Source organism: Puntigrus tetrazona, chromosome 23, assembly GCF_018831695.1.
Source record: "Puntigrus tetrazona isolate hp1 chromosome 23, ASM1883169v1, whole genome shotgun sequence".
Taxonomy (NCBI): domain Eukaryota; kingdom Metazoa; phylum Chordata; class Actinopteri; order Cypriniformes; family Cyprinidae; genus Puntigrus; species Puntigrus tetrazona.
Genome location: NC_056721.1, coordinates 6,663,195 through 6,679,039, shown reverse-complemented (window position 1 = coordinate 6,679,039; position 15,845 = coordinate 6,663,195). Strand labels below are relative to the sequence as shown.

Sequence of the window (15,845 nt, the reverse complement as noted above, 5' to 3'; positions counted from 1 at the left end):
TTAACTTCAGTAAAACATCATAATGACCCTCACCAGCCACAGAGTCTTTCTGTCTGGAACACGCAGGGTCAGGATGACCTCATAGTCTGTCACGTCCAGGATAATCTGACTCTCTGACATAACAACACTACGACAACCGTAACCATGGGGACAAAAGGACGCATTGACGTTGCCTGAAATACAAAGAGTGACCGTTAATAAAAAAGCATTTTTAATGATAAAAAAAAGAATGAGTCAATAATGTCTGTATTCTGTATTCATCTATTTGCTCACCCTGCCATATGCGTCCTCCGTTGATGTGGACCTGGACGTTGTAAGTTGGGTGCAGAGGCTGATGGTAATGCAGGATGAACACATAACGGCCCAGTGCATGCACACGTGTTGAATACATTACAGCATTCTGAGAAAGAAAGCAGACAAACGAGTATCAGAAGTGTGCTTGTTTAATAGCACTTAAATATCAGAAAGAGACAAACTACAAGACAGGCACAACCGATGGATAAATGGAGGGGATAAGTTTCTTCTAAAGGATGAAATGAGCAAAGAGAGTTTCATGGCCTGATGTACCTGATTAGGATCCAGAAGCATGTGTTCACTGTTATCGGCAACGTTTGGTGGTCTGGAAGTCATTGGTCTGTCAGCAGACATGCTGGGATCGGGGCTTGAAGCCATAGTCGAGTCCGGCACAGAAGAAGCCTGACCCTCTTTTAAGACCAGAGACTGAGGAGGATTCTGGAAACGAGACGGGATGCAGGAGCCGCTGGACAGTAGAGAATATACAACATCAATATGAATAGGATATACTCTACTGTGATAAATAACACACAGATATTCTTCACTTTGATACCTGAAATAGCCAAAAATCATGTAATGTCTTATGATCTGTCTGTTCTAATTTTAAGCACGTAGGATCATCAAATGTCATATTTTAAAAATGTCTGAAAAATAACTAAACGTGATTTCCAGAAAAGCCGGTGCTTGCAAGGCGGTGACAGAATTTTGTTTAGGTAAAATGGTAGTTAGGAAAACGTAAGATTTTTTAGAAAACATATAAATATATTTTATTTAAAATGTTTATAAAATGTAATAAAATAAAAAAGTAACATTTAATTAAATTAAATAAATCTAATAAATAACCTAATTAATCAAATTAATTAATAAACATAAAATAATAACAATAAATCTACAAAACTTGAGCGTAATGGCGCGTGATGCAGCACACAAGAATTAGTTGAAGATTTCCAAGTTGTATGTGTTAGTCACCTGTCTGGAGAGAAGTGCCCATGTGTGTTGATGCAGTGAACTTTTGGTTTCAGGTACTCCATGGTGAACTGAGAGCGAGGGATGAGGAACACTTTGTGCTGGAAACAAAATCAGGCACACACGCTTAGAAATGGCAACGTGGATAAAATAAATAACTTTTATTGGGGATTTAAGTAGAAAACAACTCTCTTACAAGGAAAAAACTGCTTCTGTCTATGGTGAGCAGGATATCAGCCTCTGTGGAGAGAGTGAAGACTGCCACACGCTTCTTGTCATCTACAGACACTGCGCGGCAAAGGAAACTACACACACACACACACACAGGAACAAATGTAGAGTAAAATGAAGAAAAGATCAACTAAAGGATTAAATGGCATGCTTTTTAAAGAATAAAACGGATCAATATGAAAAAATAACTGTGAAAAATTGTTCCATTAAAACATTAAATATGTCTCATTTTAATGTAAATGCACAGTGCCTAGTATCTAAAACACCATGTTTAATTCTATGACTAAATAAGACTGTTCTGATGCAAAAAACCTTGATCAACAGAACATTTAAAGCTCAGCACATATTATGAGCCCTTCAGGTCGTGCAATGTCACACAAACACACCTGTATTTGCAGTGGAGCAGGGTTATTTGCTCCTGATGAGTGCTTTCACCCGGTGAATTAACAGACGCATTGAAAGTTTGAGGAAATTGGTCTTCACTGGCATACTCCACAACCAACACGTACTCTCCAGGAACAGGAACACGACCACGCAGCTGGATGTTCATCTGAAAACACAAATAGCATTTTATTTGTATAAAAATATGACATTTATGTATTTAAGCAGTACTGACCGAAGGTTTGGGCTTAGTAAGATTTTTAAATGTTTGTCCACTAAGGCTGCATTTATCTGGGTCAAAATATTGTGAAATATTACAATAAATGTTTTCTATTGTAATATAATTTACAGTGTAATTTATTCCTATGACGTCAAGCTGAACATCATTGCCGATCGGCTGCTCGAGAAACCATTATTATTATTAATGCTGAAAGCAGCATCTTACATCATTGCCGCTGCAGATGGCCATACTGGGATGGTGGGGTGTGATCTTTTCAGTGTGGCAGGGTCTGGGCAGGTGATTATCAGACCTGCAGTTGGCATCATCGCTGGAGATGGATGGGAACTCATCCAGAGACAGATACATGTACTGCAGACAGCTGAACACACCAGAAGACAGAGTACTTCAGCCACAGTGCATACAACAGGCATACGCATGATACGTGTACACAAAAAGTGACTGTGCTACTGACTTTTGACTGGTCTCATGTGTGATGCTATATGAACAGGGTTCAGTCACTTGAAGTTGCAGGATGGGAGCCTCGTAATATGCACTGGGCAACAGCACCAGGTAGTCCTGCAGAGAGAAAGAGAGTGTTTAGGGTTATGTACAGTAGTAATAATGCATCTTCAGAAGAGGGACCTACCAACAGAATGCCCTCCGCCTCAATAATCACAGTCCAGGTTCCAGGGTTCAAGACAAAAGGCTCCACAAAACTGTTCTGAGGCACGTTCACAAATGTAGGTTCAGAAGTGGGTGCAAAGACGATCTGCTTCGACTGCTCAGAGCCTGAAAGAGAAGGAAGAAAACCTCTTTAATGAGGATAGAGTCGCAGCATCGGATGAATCAATAAAACTGTGCAGTTACAGTTAATTATTAAACGTTATCGAGATATTAACTGTTGGACTCAACGAACAGTTCATTTAAAATTAAGCCATTAAAACGTGAAGCTTAGCAGAGTGCCTGAACTGCTCTTTTCTATGCAATGAAGGTAGAATTCTATTCAAACTCTAAAAATGACATATGGTGTAAAGATTTGATGTATATTAAAACTTTTTAATAAAATTTTAACTGCTTCCATACGATTAGACTTTGCAGAAGTATTACGGTAGTTAAGTCAAACATAGTGTCTTTATATACAAATGCTGGAAGCAATAGTTCAAAAGTGACTGAAATGGCATCATTATAAAGACATTTTATACATTAAATGACATTTTTATACACTATGCCTTTTTATAATAACAAGAGGAATTCCTACGCAACAACACATATCTGTAGCATAACATCTTTTGAATGAAAAAGTTACCACAATAAATATAATATACAAAAAACTACTTTTGGAGTATAGGAGTAGCTCTAAAATAATTAATCAATACAATTTAAAATATAAACCAAATAAAGAACACAGCTATAAAAAAGCTATTAGTTTATTAATTTAAAAGCTTTATCAGGGACACAGTCAGGAAATTAGCTATTATTAGCTAAAATAACAAATATAGAGCAACACTGTTATTCGCTATTATTCTGTCGAATAACATAAAAAATAAAATATGAAGTTAAAAAAATGAGATACAATTCATGGCGTAACCATTACAAGCCATATAAACCAGTGCTTGTCTGAGAACAAAAAGAGCAGTTAGAACAGTCTGCTAAATCTCTCCTTTAGGTTGTTTGAAAGAATGAAAGTCTTGCAGATCGAACCATCAGACGTACCTCTTCTGCTGTTCTGATAGGCTGTGATTTTACCGTTCGACACGGCCAACCTCGTGTTTACATATCTGAGGATGAAGCGCGTGAGATACACGTCTGCTTCACGCACGTGCACCATCATTTTAACTGTATTCTGAGATGAAGGACAAGGAAGACAAGGAGAAGAGGAGAGAGAGGAAAAGAGGAGGGGAGGGTGTACAGCACATAACACGGTCTGTGTTAAAGAGCTGAACTGTGATCATGTGAAAGATCTGAGATGTAGGTTGCGGTTAGAGTGTGTCTTGGACGTGGGGAGATGAGGAAGGGTTTGTGAAGAAAGCAGAAAGTCACCAGCTCTGAGAGCAAAAGGATTTAGGTGAGGAAGGTAAGAGAAAAGTAGATCGATTAAAACGGAGGGTGCTCAAAAACTTACAATTCCCACACAGGAAGTGTCTGGCATCCTCGATCACAGAGACCCGCCCCCTCACGTCCACGCCCCCGCGGTTCACATAGTGTAAGACCACATGAAACAGGTCTGGAAAGCCAACCACCACCTCAACCAGAACCCGAGGCTAGAGAGCGAGAGAACGGCCCACAACAGACAGGAAGAGAGACAAATGCAAAGCTGTTGCTCAAAACCACCACCAACCTGCACTACAGCCCAACACAGCAGCCAATGTACGCAAGCAGCAGCAATACAAAGCCATGACCAAAGCCCTCAGCCAAGCCAAAGACACAGAGCATTTCAACAACACTACATCTCAGGGTCATTTTACACACATGCATCAGCTTAAACATCTACAAAATGATGATAATGATAACAACATTACATTTATTCACAGTTCCATTATAATTAATATTATTTTCGTAGTATCTTCAACATTAAACTGTATTCTATTTCACTTCTGTAATGTGAGTGAAAAAGGATATCCAACAAGAAAAAAAAAACCTTGTATTTAAAAATATTAATAATAATTATAATTTAAAAATAATTGTTATTATAAGTATTTTATAGATTTTATAGATTTATCATTATAAATATTAACCATATTAATAAGAATTACAATTATTGTTTTTATAATTTTATTTATTATTAGTATTAGATATAATACAGTATACAGTATAGTATATATAATACATCAGATTGTAATTATTATAGCAAATTGTTATTTTATTATTATTAACCATTCAATGTTTTCATGAATTTATTATTATTATTATTACCATACAAGTAATCATTATTATTGTTGCTAATATTATATTACATATACCATTTTAGATTTTAAAAGTATTATTATTATTATTATTATAATTTTGATATTGTTATAATAATTCTAGATGAATTATTACAGAATAATACAAATAATGTTTATTATTGTTGATGTTATCATTTATAATAAATATTATATATTGTATTATTATTATTATTATTATCATTTCCCATTCATTGATGATTAAAGAAATATATAATTATGGATTATTAACATTAACAATATAAACAATATAAACAGCAAAACTAATCATTTAAAGCAATAATCAATTGTTATTACTACTCGTTATTGTCATTTTTTATTATTACTATTACAGAATTATTATTCTAACCATGTGTTTTTGTTATTATTATTATTATTATTTACCGCTTAATAATTTTAAAAACAGATTTTAAGGTGCAAACACAGCCTTATATGTGTGTGTTTGTGTACCTGTATGGGGGACAACTGGGCATATCCCCTCCAGCTGAAGCTCTCAAACTCCAGAGGATTGTAACCAAACCTCACTGGACGCCCGTCCATGGTGGTGCCTTCTTCCACTTCAAACTTCATATGGTGCAGGTCTGGGAAATAATGATCCGGCCGAGGTCTAAACAAACACGTAAGAGTCACAACAGAACCCCACACTAACTGCACTATCTCTATGGGCTTTTTCCCGTCACTCACAGGTTGCATTTGGGTCCCTCCACGTTGGGTCTGCATCGACACCGCCCATGCCTTTCATCACACGCCTGCCCAACAGAGCCTCCGATGTCACACTGGCAGCCTAGATGCACAGGGACGAGAGTTTAACCCATTTCTTCAACTGAGTGTTCAGAATGTCTGCCTGGAATTGATTTTGTACCTTGGCACCCAAAGTAGTTGTTCTTCTGAAGGCTGAAGTACCCATCCTTGCACACGTTACACGTGCCGCTGCACACGTTGGGTTTACAGTAACACTGACCGGTGCTCTGATTCAAACACAGATGGAGGCTTTGTTAACTATGCTCTTGAATTTACAAGATGGAGTTATCATTGATGTTTGCATACCTGAGTGCACTCCGCAACCTCGCTTATAGTTCCTATTGTATTACAGTCACAGTCTGCAAAATCAATCACAATATACATTAGCAGAGATATATAAGATGTATACAGATTAACTAACAACTCGCATATTCGAAAACTACACAGTCACTACAGTCTGATTTGCCATCAAAGCAAACTGTCTTTTGTTGAGATGTTTGCCCAGTTAATTGAAATGTTATTTTGAGCTGTGTGTCCAAATTTTTCTCTTACTTGAGCATCCATACACTGTATCTGGAGAAAGATTCCAGTATAGAGGCTTACAACGATCACAAGCTACACCCTCTACATGAGGCCGACAGGTGCAGGAGCCCTGAGGAATAGAAAACAAGCACTTGACCCTCATTTACAGTGGTAGTTAAAAAAATAACAATATAAAAGATATGAAAAGGTGTGTCTAAACAACGTCATGACTCTATCTACTAAATTTCTACATACTGCACACTGTTGTTTGGCATAATCTTTTGATATGTTCTAGTGCTGTCAAACAATTAATCGCAACGAATCGCTTCAGAACATGAATAATTTACAGCACAACATGTATTATGTATTCTGAACAAAGTCATGTTTAATGTAGAAAGCTCAGTTATACTCACCACAGTGGGCAGGATGTTATTATGAACAGAGCCGGCTGGGTTACAGGTCCCGACTAGAGCACAGGGAGGGAAAGAAAACCATCAGAACTACTTTAAATGAATATAATATATATGGATGCAACGATACCATTTTTTCAGAACCGATTCGATATGATAATGAAAATTTTGTGTGTCTGGCGATACCAATCCAATCCGATACCAGCTCAGTTTTTTAAATCAGTGTCGAATTTCTTGTTGACCTGATCATGACTCTTTCATGAGTCTACTACATATGGAACAGCTTCAGAACACTTGAAATATGGTGCAAGAAAACTATCGGATTTGGATCAGTCCGATCCACAGAAAATCGAACACAGTACCGATCCTGAGTATCAGATCGATGCATCCCTAGTAATATACATGAACATGAATATTGCTTAAGTAAGATTACCTTGGCAGAGGGGAAAGCCATATGACCCAGGACTGCAGCTATCACACCCCTGACCCACAATGTTTGGCAAACAAACACACTGACCAGACACTCGGTCACAGGAGCTGAAGCGAGAGCCCTCAGCTGAACAACGACAGGCTGAAACAGAGAGATTGTAACGTAAAGTCACCTGTTACCACAGGCAGCCCTTCTCTTGGTGATGCTGGCCTGTGATTAGAGTCATGTGACTTACGTGTGCAGCTGGGATAGGAGTAATATCCGGGTGCACACTGGTCACATTTGGGGCCACTGTAGTTGGGTCTGCAGTTACACTGACCCGACAGGGTACAGCTTGAGTCCAAAGATGTGCGAGGGTCACAAGTGCACCCTGATAAATTAAAAAATAATAATTATAATCAAGATAATAAAGACACTAGAATTAAGTCCCTGTCTGTGTGTGTGTGTGTGTGTGTGTGTGTGTGTGTGTGTGTCTTACCCTGGCAGTCTGGATATGAGTGGAAGCCTGAGCGACACTGATCGCAGCGAGGACCAGTGAACTCCGGCCTGCACAAACACTGACCGTTTGTGTTGCATATCTCAGGCATAGAACCCAAAACACCGCAACCGCAATCTACAGCCAGAGAGAGAAATAAAACCGTTTTCAAGTCAACAAGAAATGCTTTCGCAATCTTTTATACTTCCATAAATTACTCATTTCCAAGTGGAAAAGAGCACTTAATGTTACTATTCAATATTGACCAACTTGCAAAGAGATAATTTTGCCCAAATGATTCAGAATTGTTCAGTGATTTATATATAAAAAAGTTCAGAATGTTTTTTGAGTTTTTGAAGAGATCAATTCAGATAAATCATTTGAAAAAGTATTTTTAAAATACAATGTATAAAATAAACATTTTATGTGTGTAAAATTAACATTACGTATACTTTAGAATACAAGTATTTTCTACTATTTCTTGGCATTGGAAATCGTATATTTCTTTCAAATAAAACCATCTGCATTAGACAGAACTGAACAACGATGTTGAACGAGAGCAGTGAACACTGTGTGCTCAGGCACTGGCGCTCGTCAAAATAAAAGTCCCGTCTGGAATATATCAGTCAAAAATATTGACGCTGGCAATATATCGGTCGACCACTAATGTGGAGTGTTAAATTAAATGCAATAAGACCAAGAAAGTGTGTTAAGAAAGTAAAGAGGGTCAATTAAAAATTCAAGTTGATCTTAATCAGAGCAGTAAAAAACAGGAAACAGTTAGTGTGGCAGCACTGTAAAGTTCATGGTCTGGCAGTACTCATGGGGGATTTTGAAGTTTAGTGAGATTAGAGTTGGCAAGCACTCACATTGGCACAGTGGGTAGTTGAAGTAGCCGGGAGCACACTGCTCGCATGAATAACCATGAAACCCGCTCCGACACACACACTGGCCTGTTAGTGCATCACAGGACCCATCCAGGCAACCCTGGCCTGAACACTGACAGCCTGGGGGAAGGGAGAAGAGCAAGAATGTGGGCATGTTTGCATTGCCTTTGTCATTGGGTGGTATATTGTGCTCACAAACACTCCAACTATGTGCAAGATCAACAGCAGTTCAGACAAACTCTGATGCAACAATCTGCATGTGTTTGCTCAGATGTCACCTGCTGCAGGGGATGGGCAAAAACTAGCAGAATGGGACAGCTGATCTGATCTGAGATTTAACAATGGACAGGCACACATATATGCATAATGAAATAACAAACAATATATAGAATTAAAGTGTGCCTATTATGGATTTTTGAAAATGACCTTTCATGCAGTGTGTAACACAGAACTGAATTAAAACATCCCACAAAGTTTAAAATCTCAAAGTGCACCGTGTTTAAAGTTATTGTCTCTCAGAAGAAAGGGTGGACTCTAAATCACTGAAATGATTTTTTAAAAAGCCGTTTCATGTTGACGTCAACATTAAACATTAGCATATTGTTGGCCTTTTCACATTTGTCTGAATGAAAACGCTAATTCATTCTTTGCCACTAGGTGCCGCTTTCGGAGCGTTTCAAGCTCACAAACACTGCTTCCAATGAAATCACTGGAGGAGTTTCATTTCGTTGAACGTAACGTTTGGTAGTCTTAGAACAAATAAGGTAAAAAATAAATGCATATTATAAGAAAACGAAAGTGTTTTTTGACCTTGCGTGCGTGTCAGTCTGTTGTTGGGGACTCCCAAAAACAAAATATGAACCTTTCAGCCCACAATAGGAGAACTTTAAAATATCACAACAGTTAACTCGGTGACAATTGTAAGAATTGTAAAAATGCTTACGTTGACAGTTTAGGCCGAAGTGACCAGGAGCGCAGACGTCGCAGTGTTCTCCGGTGAATTCAGGTTTACACAGGCATGTGTTGGTGCGAGGGTCCGGCCTGCAGGAGTTCCCTTCTGTACCTGCAGCGCTGCACTCGCAGTCTGCACAACACAAGCACGCAATAAAATGTATTAGAAATCAGTGAATGAGAATCAAAATCAAATCAGGTCTAAACTGAGAGTCAAAGTGAATCAATTCAATGTCTTACTAATGATCTCTCCTGCAGGTCTGGCCTCTCCACTGATGTAGACCTCTGACAGACATAAATACAAGCAACTGTATAATAAACAACATATACTCTGTATGTCTTATAGCTATTTAGAGATAATTATGAACACTGGATGAATTCAACTAAAATATATTGCCTGAAACCTTCACGAAAGCTTTAAAGATAAGCACACACACGGACGTACGGTAGCATTCAGGGAAGCGTTCGTATCCCTCCGCACATGTGTCACAATTTTCACCGGTGTAGTTGGGTTTACAGTAACAGCGTCCGGTCAGGTCCTCACACGTGCCGTCAGTGAACTCAGACTCACACTGGCACTCTGCAAAACACGAGAGAAAAAAGAATTCATCGATATCTAAAGGTCAGTTAAAGGTTAGCAATAGCAAGCTAGCTTTGAAAGCATAAGACTAAACGCTTCCTGCTAATAACTCTCAGGGATATATAATGACAAAAATGAAAATAAATTAATGCTAAATAGATCATGAGAGACTCACCTGAACAGGTGAATGGGGACTCAAGGGGATAATCAGGTGATCTGTAATACCCAGAAATGCAGAGCTCACAGTTGATGCCCGTGGTGTGATGCTGTGAAAGAATAGAAATCACTAAAAATGTATTTGCTAAAACATCAACAGCTGTTTTCAAACCTATTAAGTATGCCAAAAATGCTGTATGCACTTATGTTGCCCATAAGTGTTGTCTACCTAGGTCTCAATGCATCCGACAACTGTCTAATAATTGTGTTTGTACACCTGAGCCCACCTGACATTCGACGCACACTCCTCCACCACTGTATTGTCCCTGCATGTTGAGACTGGCTCTCCGCTGGTCGATCTCTGGATCAAAGAAGCACTCTGACGAGTGTCTGTGGCAGTTACATGCTGCAAACACACACATAAAACGCGGAGATCGACAACTCATCTCTCGGTGCAGAGACAACAATATACAAGCAGGACAGATCAAAGCAGGGCTAGACTTGCACAAAACACATCAGTGTCCACCTGAAGAGTTCAGACTGTCCCGAGAGGAAGGGCAAAAGAAAGAGAAAAGAGAACAGGATTAGCTAGAAGCGAAGTTAGCAAGTTAGCAAACTGTAGGTACATTCAGAATTTCAACTATGAAATATATATATATATATATATATATATATATATATATATATATATATATATATATATATATATATATATATATATATATATATATATATATATATATATATATATATATATATATATGTGTGTGTGTGTGTGTGTGTGTGTGTGTGTGTATATATATATAAAATGACAGAGATGGTTGTAATTAGTTTCGCCTTTTCATACGTTACAATATGCAAATGTAACTCATCGCCATTCATAATACTCTAGTTTCTTTCTATATATGTATCTATTTTAAAATCCATCATAAATTTTCATAGACTTTCAATATATTTGATTTAGCAAAAATTCTCAGGACAAATTGACAAATTAAAACACGAGTCTTTGACAGGACATGCGCTGTGTTTTGTTAGGGTCCAGTCCACTGACAGCACAGTGACCCGACGTGAGATGAAACAGAGGAGAAAGTCTCTCTGGCTTTACTCAAGCCAGCTCTGCTCACAGATGTGCTATAAACCTCACTAAGGTCTCTCTCCACACAAAGGAGTGGTTTTATATTTGGGAACTCACAGATTAGATTAGGCAAGAAACAGCGGATATCCAACAATATACTCAGAGGAAACGTTTTCCAGACTGAAATGGCTCCCAGTACACAGATAGTCACCCAGAGAGTGAGTCTGAGATCCTCTTAAAAGCATTGTGGGACTATTTTTACAGTGTGTGAGAGAAGCCAGACTGGATTAGTGTCTGTATGAGCTCACAGCAGGCTGGAGCTGTTCACACAGACTGCCTGCCTCTCTTATTCACACTGACTCTGATGTCTTACTAAAGCAGAGACTACGCTGATCCTAAACTGAGCCTATAAACATCCTCATACAATCGAGAATATAAATCCATCTTTGCACAACAAGACCAATCCGAGGTCTGAAATGCTATTAAGTATATAAGTATAATAAGCCTGAATTGTTATTTGTGTTATTTGTATTAATGTTATAAATTCATGTTTTTTAATTTACATAAAATAAACATTGTAATTAATGTTTTAACATTGTTAAAAAAGCAATCGTTAGTTAGCAATTGTTTTCATCTACTTGCCATTAGAATTATATTTCCACTTTCCACTTCACTAGAACTTCAGGAAAAAATGTAACACTGTATATAACAATGTATAATATTGTTAGAATGGCACAAGTAGAAACAATAAAAATAGGAGAATGTAGGTAGAAAAACGTAAAAAGTGTTTGCGGACAAAGATCGTTCAAAGAGTTTGAGTGAAGATATTGTAAACTTTTAGAAAAAGTCACATTCATACGTAATGATTAAATGTCATGTCTATTAATACAGAAACAAGAGCACTGTCAGAAAGAATAAAGAAAATGCTGCTCTGCCATCAAGAAAGGGAGGCAGAAAAAAACAACAAAAAAAAAAAGATGTCTCAAGGAGGGGCCCGGCAGGTTCTAAATCTTTGTTTTGTTGGCTCACTGGATGCAAAGAGGGGAAAACTCACGTTCACATTCATTGGCACTGTAAGTCGTGGCTGGTTTCCATGGAAACTGGTTGAAGCCGGGGCAACAGCGATCACATGACGGCCCGCAAGTGTTGTGCTGGCAGTCACACTGAAGCCTGAGACACAGACATGAAAGACAATCACAGGTTAACAACACACTCACACACGTTCATACCTCAAAACCCTAAAATGAATTGTATGCTTTTGAGCTATCCGTGCAACTTTTAAATATACCTCATTCTTTCGTTATATAGATGCGAAGAATATGTGCATATTAGTGCATATGTGCAGGTTATGTATATTTATTTTGTTAATGTTTCAGAATAGAATTTTACAATGAATTTTACTCAGAAATCCTCTTCTCAATCTTAAGGGGCCACTATATGCAAATACTAAAGTACTTCATGTCTATGGGACTCAAATGAGCCACACAAGAGCTTTTATTCAAGTGTCTTCTTCACTCAGGACTTCTTCTCTTCACTTCTCACAAACCTTTCTGCTTCCAGGAAAAGAGTGAATTACAGAGATAGAGAAAAAGCGAGCGAGTCTTTAAAACCTGAGAGTTTGAATGGGTTAAGTAACCTACGCTTGCTAGATTTCCCTACATTGTCTGATAAGCTAATAGAATTAACGGAGACTCAGCGGCCTGCTCATGGGTGGCTGCATTCACACACGTATCGTCATAAAGCTACGCCGAAAACAATAAACCATATTCATACATTCAAAGGATAATCATTAATAATGACAATCGAACAAACATAGTAATGAAAGAAGCATTTATAGATTTATAAACAATTAACTATTAACAAATAAGGCATATTGGTGGTCAATTCATACAATCTGCTTCTTTTTGGTAAGTTTAGTACATGCTTGTGTGAACCAAATGATAAAAATGAATAATAAATCACCAAGTCATAAAATAGTTGCATGTAAGAGCAGTGACATGTCACCACAAGCGCAATTCTAATTGGTTAACGCTTTTTCTTTGCAGTGCGATGGGAAAGAAAGTAATAATTTGTTGCCTTGACTGCACGTGAGTATTTGTATGAGTCTGAAAAGACTGAATGAATTCGTACTAAACATTTGTCTTGGTGTGAACAGGCCTTGAAAGGGATAGTTCACTCAAAAATTAAAAGAGTAATGGCATTAATCACGCTCATGTCTTTCTAAACCTTTAAGATCTTTGTTCATCTTCAGAACGTAAATAAAACATTTTTGTTGATAAAATGTGCGAGCTTTATGACCCTGAGATAGCAACCCAACAAACATGTTCAAGGCCCATGAAGTTAGTAGGGATATCATTAAAGCGGTTCACGTGAAATCAGATGTTCAATGTGAAATGTTATAAAGCCACAAGAAAGTTTTTGTGCTCAAAAAAAAAAAAAAGAAGATTTTTGGGTGAACTATACCTTTAATGGAACGTAACATCCATAAGAGGTCTTATCCCAAGATCATTAAGTAAAACTTCGGATATGTTCACTCTCATCAGTTACTACAATAATCCATCCAGTCTTGCACATTAACACATACAACATGCAGACTTTTCACTTTCCCTTTAAGGAAGCACATTTGTGCATTTTAGTTTCCCTGAATCTATTTGGATGGTTCCGCTTGAGCGGCAGTTTAATCCTTCATTAACACCCAGCCACAGTCAGAGAAAGTGTTCCAGAGCCTCACTTCAAATGAGCTAGAGCCAAACATACTAACCAACCCATCCGCAGTCTATTAACCCTCCGCTGCCCTCGAGATTTCTTCTAAGACTTTAACACACATGCCTGAACGTCTTAATCTTCAAGTTCAGCTTACAGCATGGAAGAAGTTATCTCACTTCACAAATCTCCCCATAAATCAACTGCACACTGACATCGGTTTAACTCCTGGTACCTGTGGGGCAAACAGGTGCCTCTTGGAAGCTTAGGTGGAGCACGCTTTAGTGATTGACCTCTGACCTTCAGCATCTGACTCATTCGTTGGATCATCTTCATTTAGCTCTGTCAATCAAAACCCTTCACTATTTGTATTCATCAGTGCTTCGGTTAAGGCTGCATTTATTTAATCAAAAATACAGTAAAAACAATAACAATGAAATATTACTACAAATAACCGTTTTCTATTTCAAATGAATGTAATTTATGGGATGCAAAGCAATGATATTTTCAGCATCTACTACTTGTCTTTTCAACTGAATACAAACTTTAACACTACCCTTAAAAATGTTTACCATTGTACAATGTCTTTTGTCTCACATACTATCAAAAAAAATTAATTATTAGATTCATAAAATTTGTCACTGATGCCACATGAACTATTTTTTAAAAATGTCCTTACTAACCTTTTGGGCCTTGAACATGTTAGTTGTGCTGCTGTCTATGAGTCAGAAAGCTCTCGTATTTCAACAAAAAAATATTTTAATTTGTGTCCCGAATGTGAACGAAGGTCTTATAGATTTGTAACAGATTTTTTTTGTGACAGATTTTTTTTTTTTTGGGGTGAATTAAGGTTTTTAATTCCACCCTTTGCATAATAAAACAATCGCCACAGAAACACTCAATTACATTCCCAACACCTAGAAAAAAATGTGTGTTGCATGTTGAAATATACAGGTGTGAGAGGCTCAGAGGAAAACATCTGGTCTTCAATATCCCCATCGCATGTATATAAGTAAAACTCCACAATATCAGTTACACACGCATGCAATACATTTCCTATACAGAGGAAATCACAAAGAACAGCAGATTTAACAGAGCTCCATGAAGGTTATGAAAACTCTCCCTCCTCTCCAAATCCAATGTTAGCATCTGTTTCTTGTTGCTATGATCTGAATTAACCCTCTGGGTTTTGATAAGTCCCTCACAGGAGAGTTTCTTTTGTCAAACCGACACATCTGACACCTTCCAGGTGCTTTATATTCCTGTTTGCTCACACCAAACGCAGCAGGAATCTCTGGAATGACCAAATACAGTAACAGGCTATTTATCAGCAGGGACAAAAACTATGACTGCCGGATGTGTCTTGATTACGACATAAAATGAGCCAAGAAAATATCTCAAGATTCCTGAAATATTACATAAACAACATGATCTGCTTTATGTCCAAAGGTCTGCTGCACTAGAGGACCACACACCACACATTTTTGAGGATTTCGCTTAAATGTTTGTAAAATTTCATTACTGTTTAACTTCTGGAACATAATCAAAAGCCGCTTTTCGGCACTATTGGGTCGAACGGTTCTAAGAACTGTTCCCACGTGACTCCGGTACGGAGCGACGCGATTACAAACCATTCTCCACCCAGAATTCTCGGGACGGTTACACAATCTAAATGGTTAGACAAGTCTGTTGCCTATTTTGAGAAAAGCAAACACAAATTAGCAAGGCACTGGTCAATTAGTAGGTTAAGAACAGAGAGATCGGTTACAATGGGCTGTCTCATGGTACATGGCGATCTTCTGACAAGCTAGTAAATCCAGACGCCTGCAGGGCCTCAGAACTAAAGAATGTCCATCCCCAGCCACTATCACTCAATGTCCT

The 15,845-nt window shown here is 37.9% G+C and overlaps 1 protein-coding gene across 2 annotated transcripts in view; it reads right to left on the bottom strand.

Moving 5' to 3' along the window:
• Window positions 1-15,845, bottom strand: part of lama5 (laminin, alpha 5) — a 67,790-nt gene that overhangs the window by 29,628 nt on the left and 22,317 nt on the right. The window contains exons 7-32 of one of the 2 annotated variants that reach the window (XM_043224765.1): window positions 12,316-12,431; window positions 10,474-10,592; window positions 10,206-10,296; window positions 9,896-10,030; window positions 9,691-9,735; window positions 9,443-9,583; window positions 8,482-8,619; window positions 7,616-7,750; window positions 7,373-7,507; window positions 7,141-7,278; window positions 6,711-6,763; window positions 6,328-6,427; window positions 6,082-6,134; window positions 5,897-6,002; window positions 5,719-5,818; window positions 5,485-5,641; window positions 4,215-4,353; window positions 2,739-2,881; window positions 2,565-2,668; window positions 2,318-2,471; window positions 1,878-2,041; window positions 1,457-1,565; window positions 1,264-1,361; window positions 568-760; window positions 274-400; window positions 34-173 (exon numbers count right to left, since the gene is read on the bottom strand). In XM_043224765.1, the coding sequence (XP_043080700.1) occupies window positions 34-173; window positions 274-400; window positions 568-760; window positions 1,264-1,361; window positions 1,457-1,565; window positions 1,878-2,041; window positions 2,318-2,471; window positions 2,565-2,668; window positions 2,739-2,881; window positions 4,215-4,353; window positions 5,485-5,641; window positions 5,719-5,818; window positions 5,897-6,002; window positions 6,082-6,134; window positions 6,328-6,427; window positions 6,711-6,763; window positions 7,141-7,278; window positions 7,373-7,507; window positions 7,616-7,750; window positions 8,482-8,619; window positions 9,443-9,583; window positions 9,691-9,735; window positions 9,896-10,030; window positions 10,206-10,296; window positions 10,474-10,592; window positions 12,316-12,431 (3,133 nt within the window). Of the gene's footprint in view, window positions 1-33; window positions 174-273; window positions 401-567; window positions 761-1,263; window positions 1,362-1,456; window positions 1,566-1,877; window positions 2,042-2,317; window positions 2,472-2,564; window positions 2,669-2,738; window positions 2,882-3,805; window positions 3,936-4,214; window positions 4,354-5,484; window positions 5,642-5,718; window positions 5,819-5,896; window positions 6,003-6,081; window positions 6,135-6,327; window positions 6,428-6,710; window positions 6,764-7,140; window positions 7,279-7,372; window positions 7,508-7,615; window positions 7,751-8,481; window positions 8,620-9,442; window positions 9,584-9,690; window positions 9,736-9,895; window positions 10,031-10,205; window positions 10,297-10,473; window positions 10,593-12,315; window positions 12,432-15,845 lie in introns of both variants that reach the window. The other variant, XM_043224766.1, reaches the window with a different exon arrangement.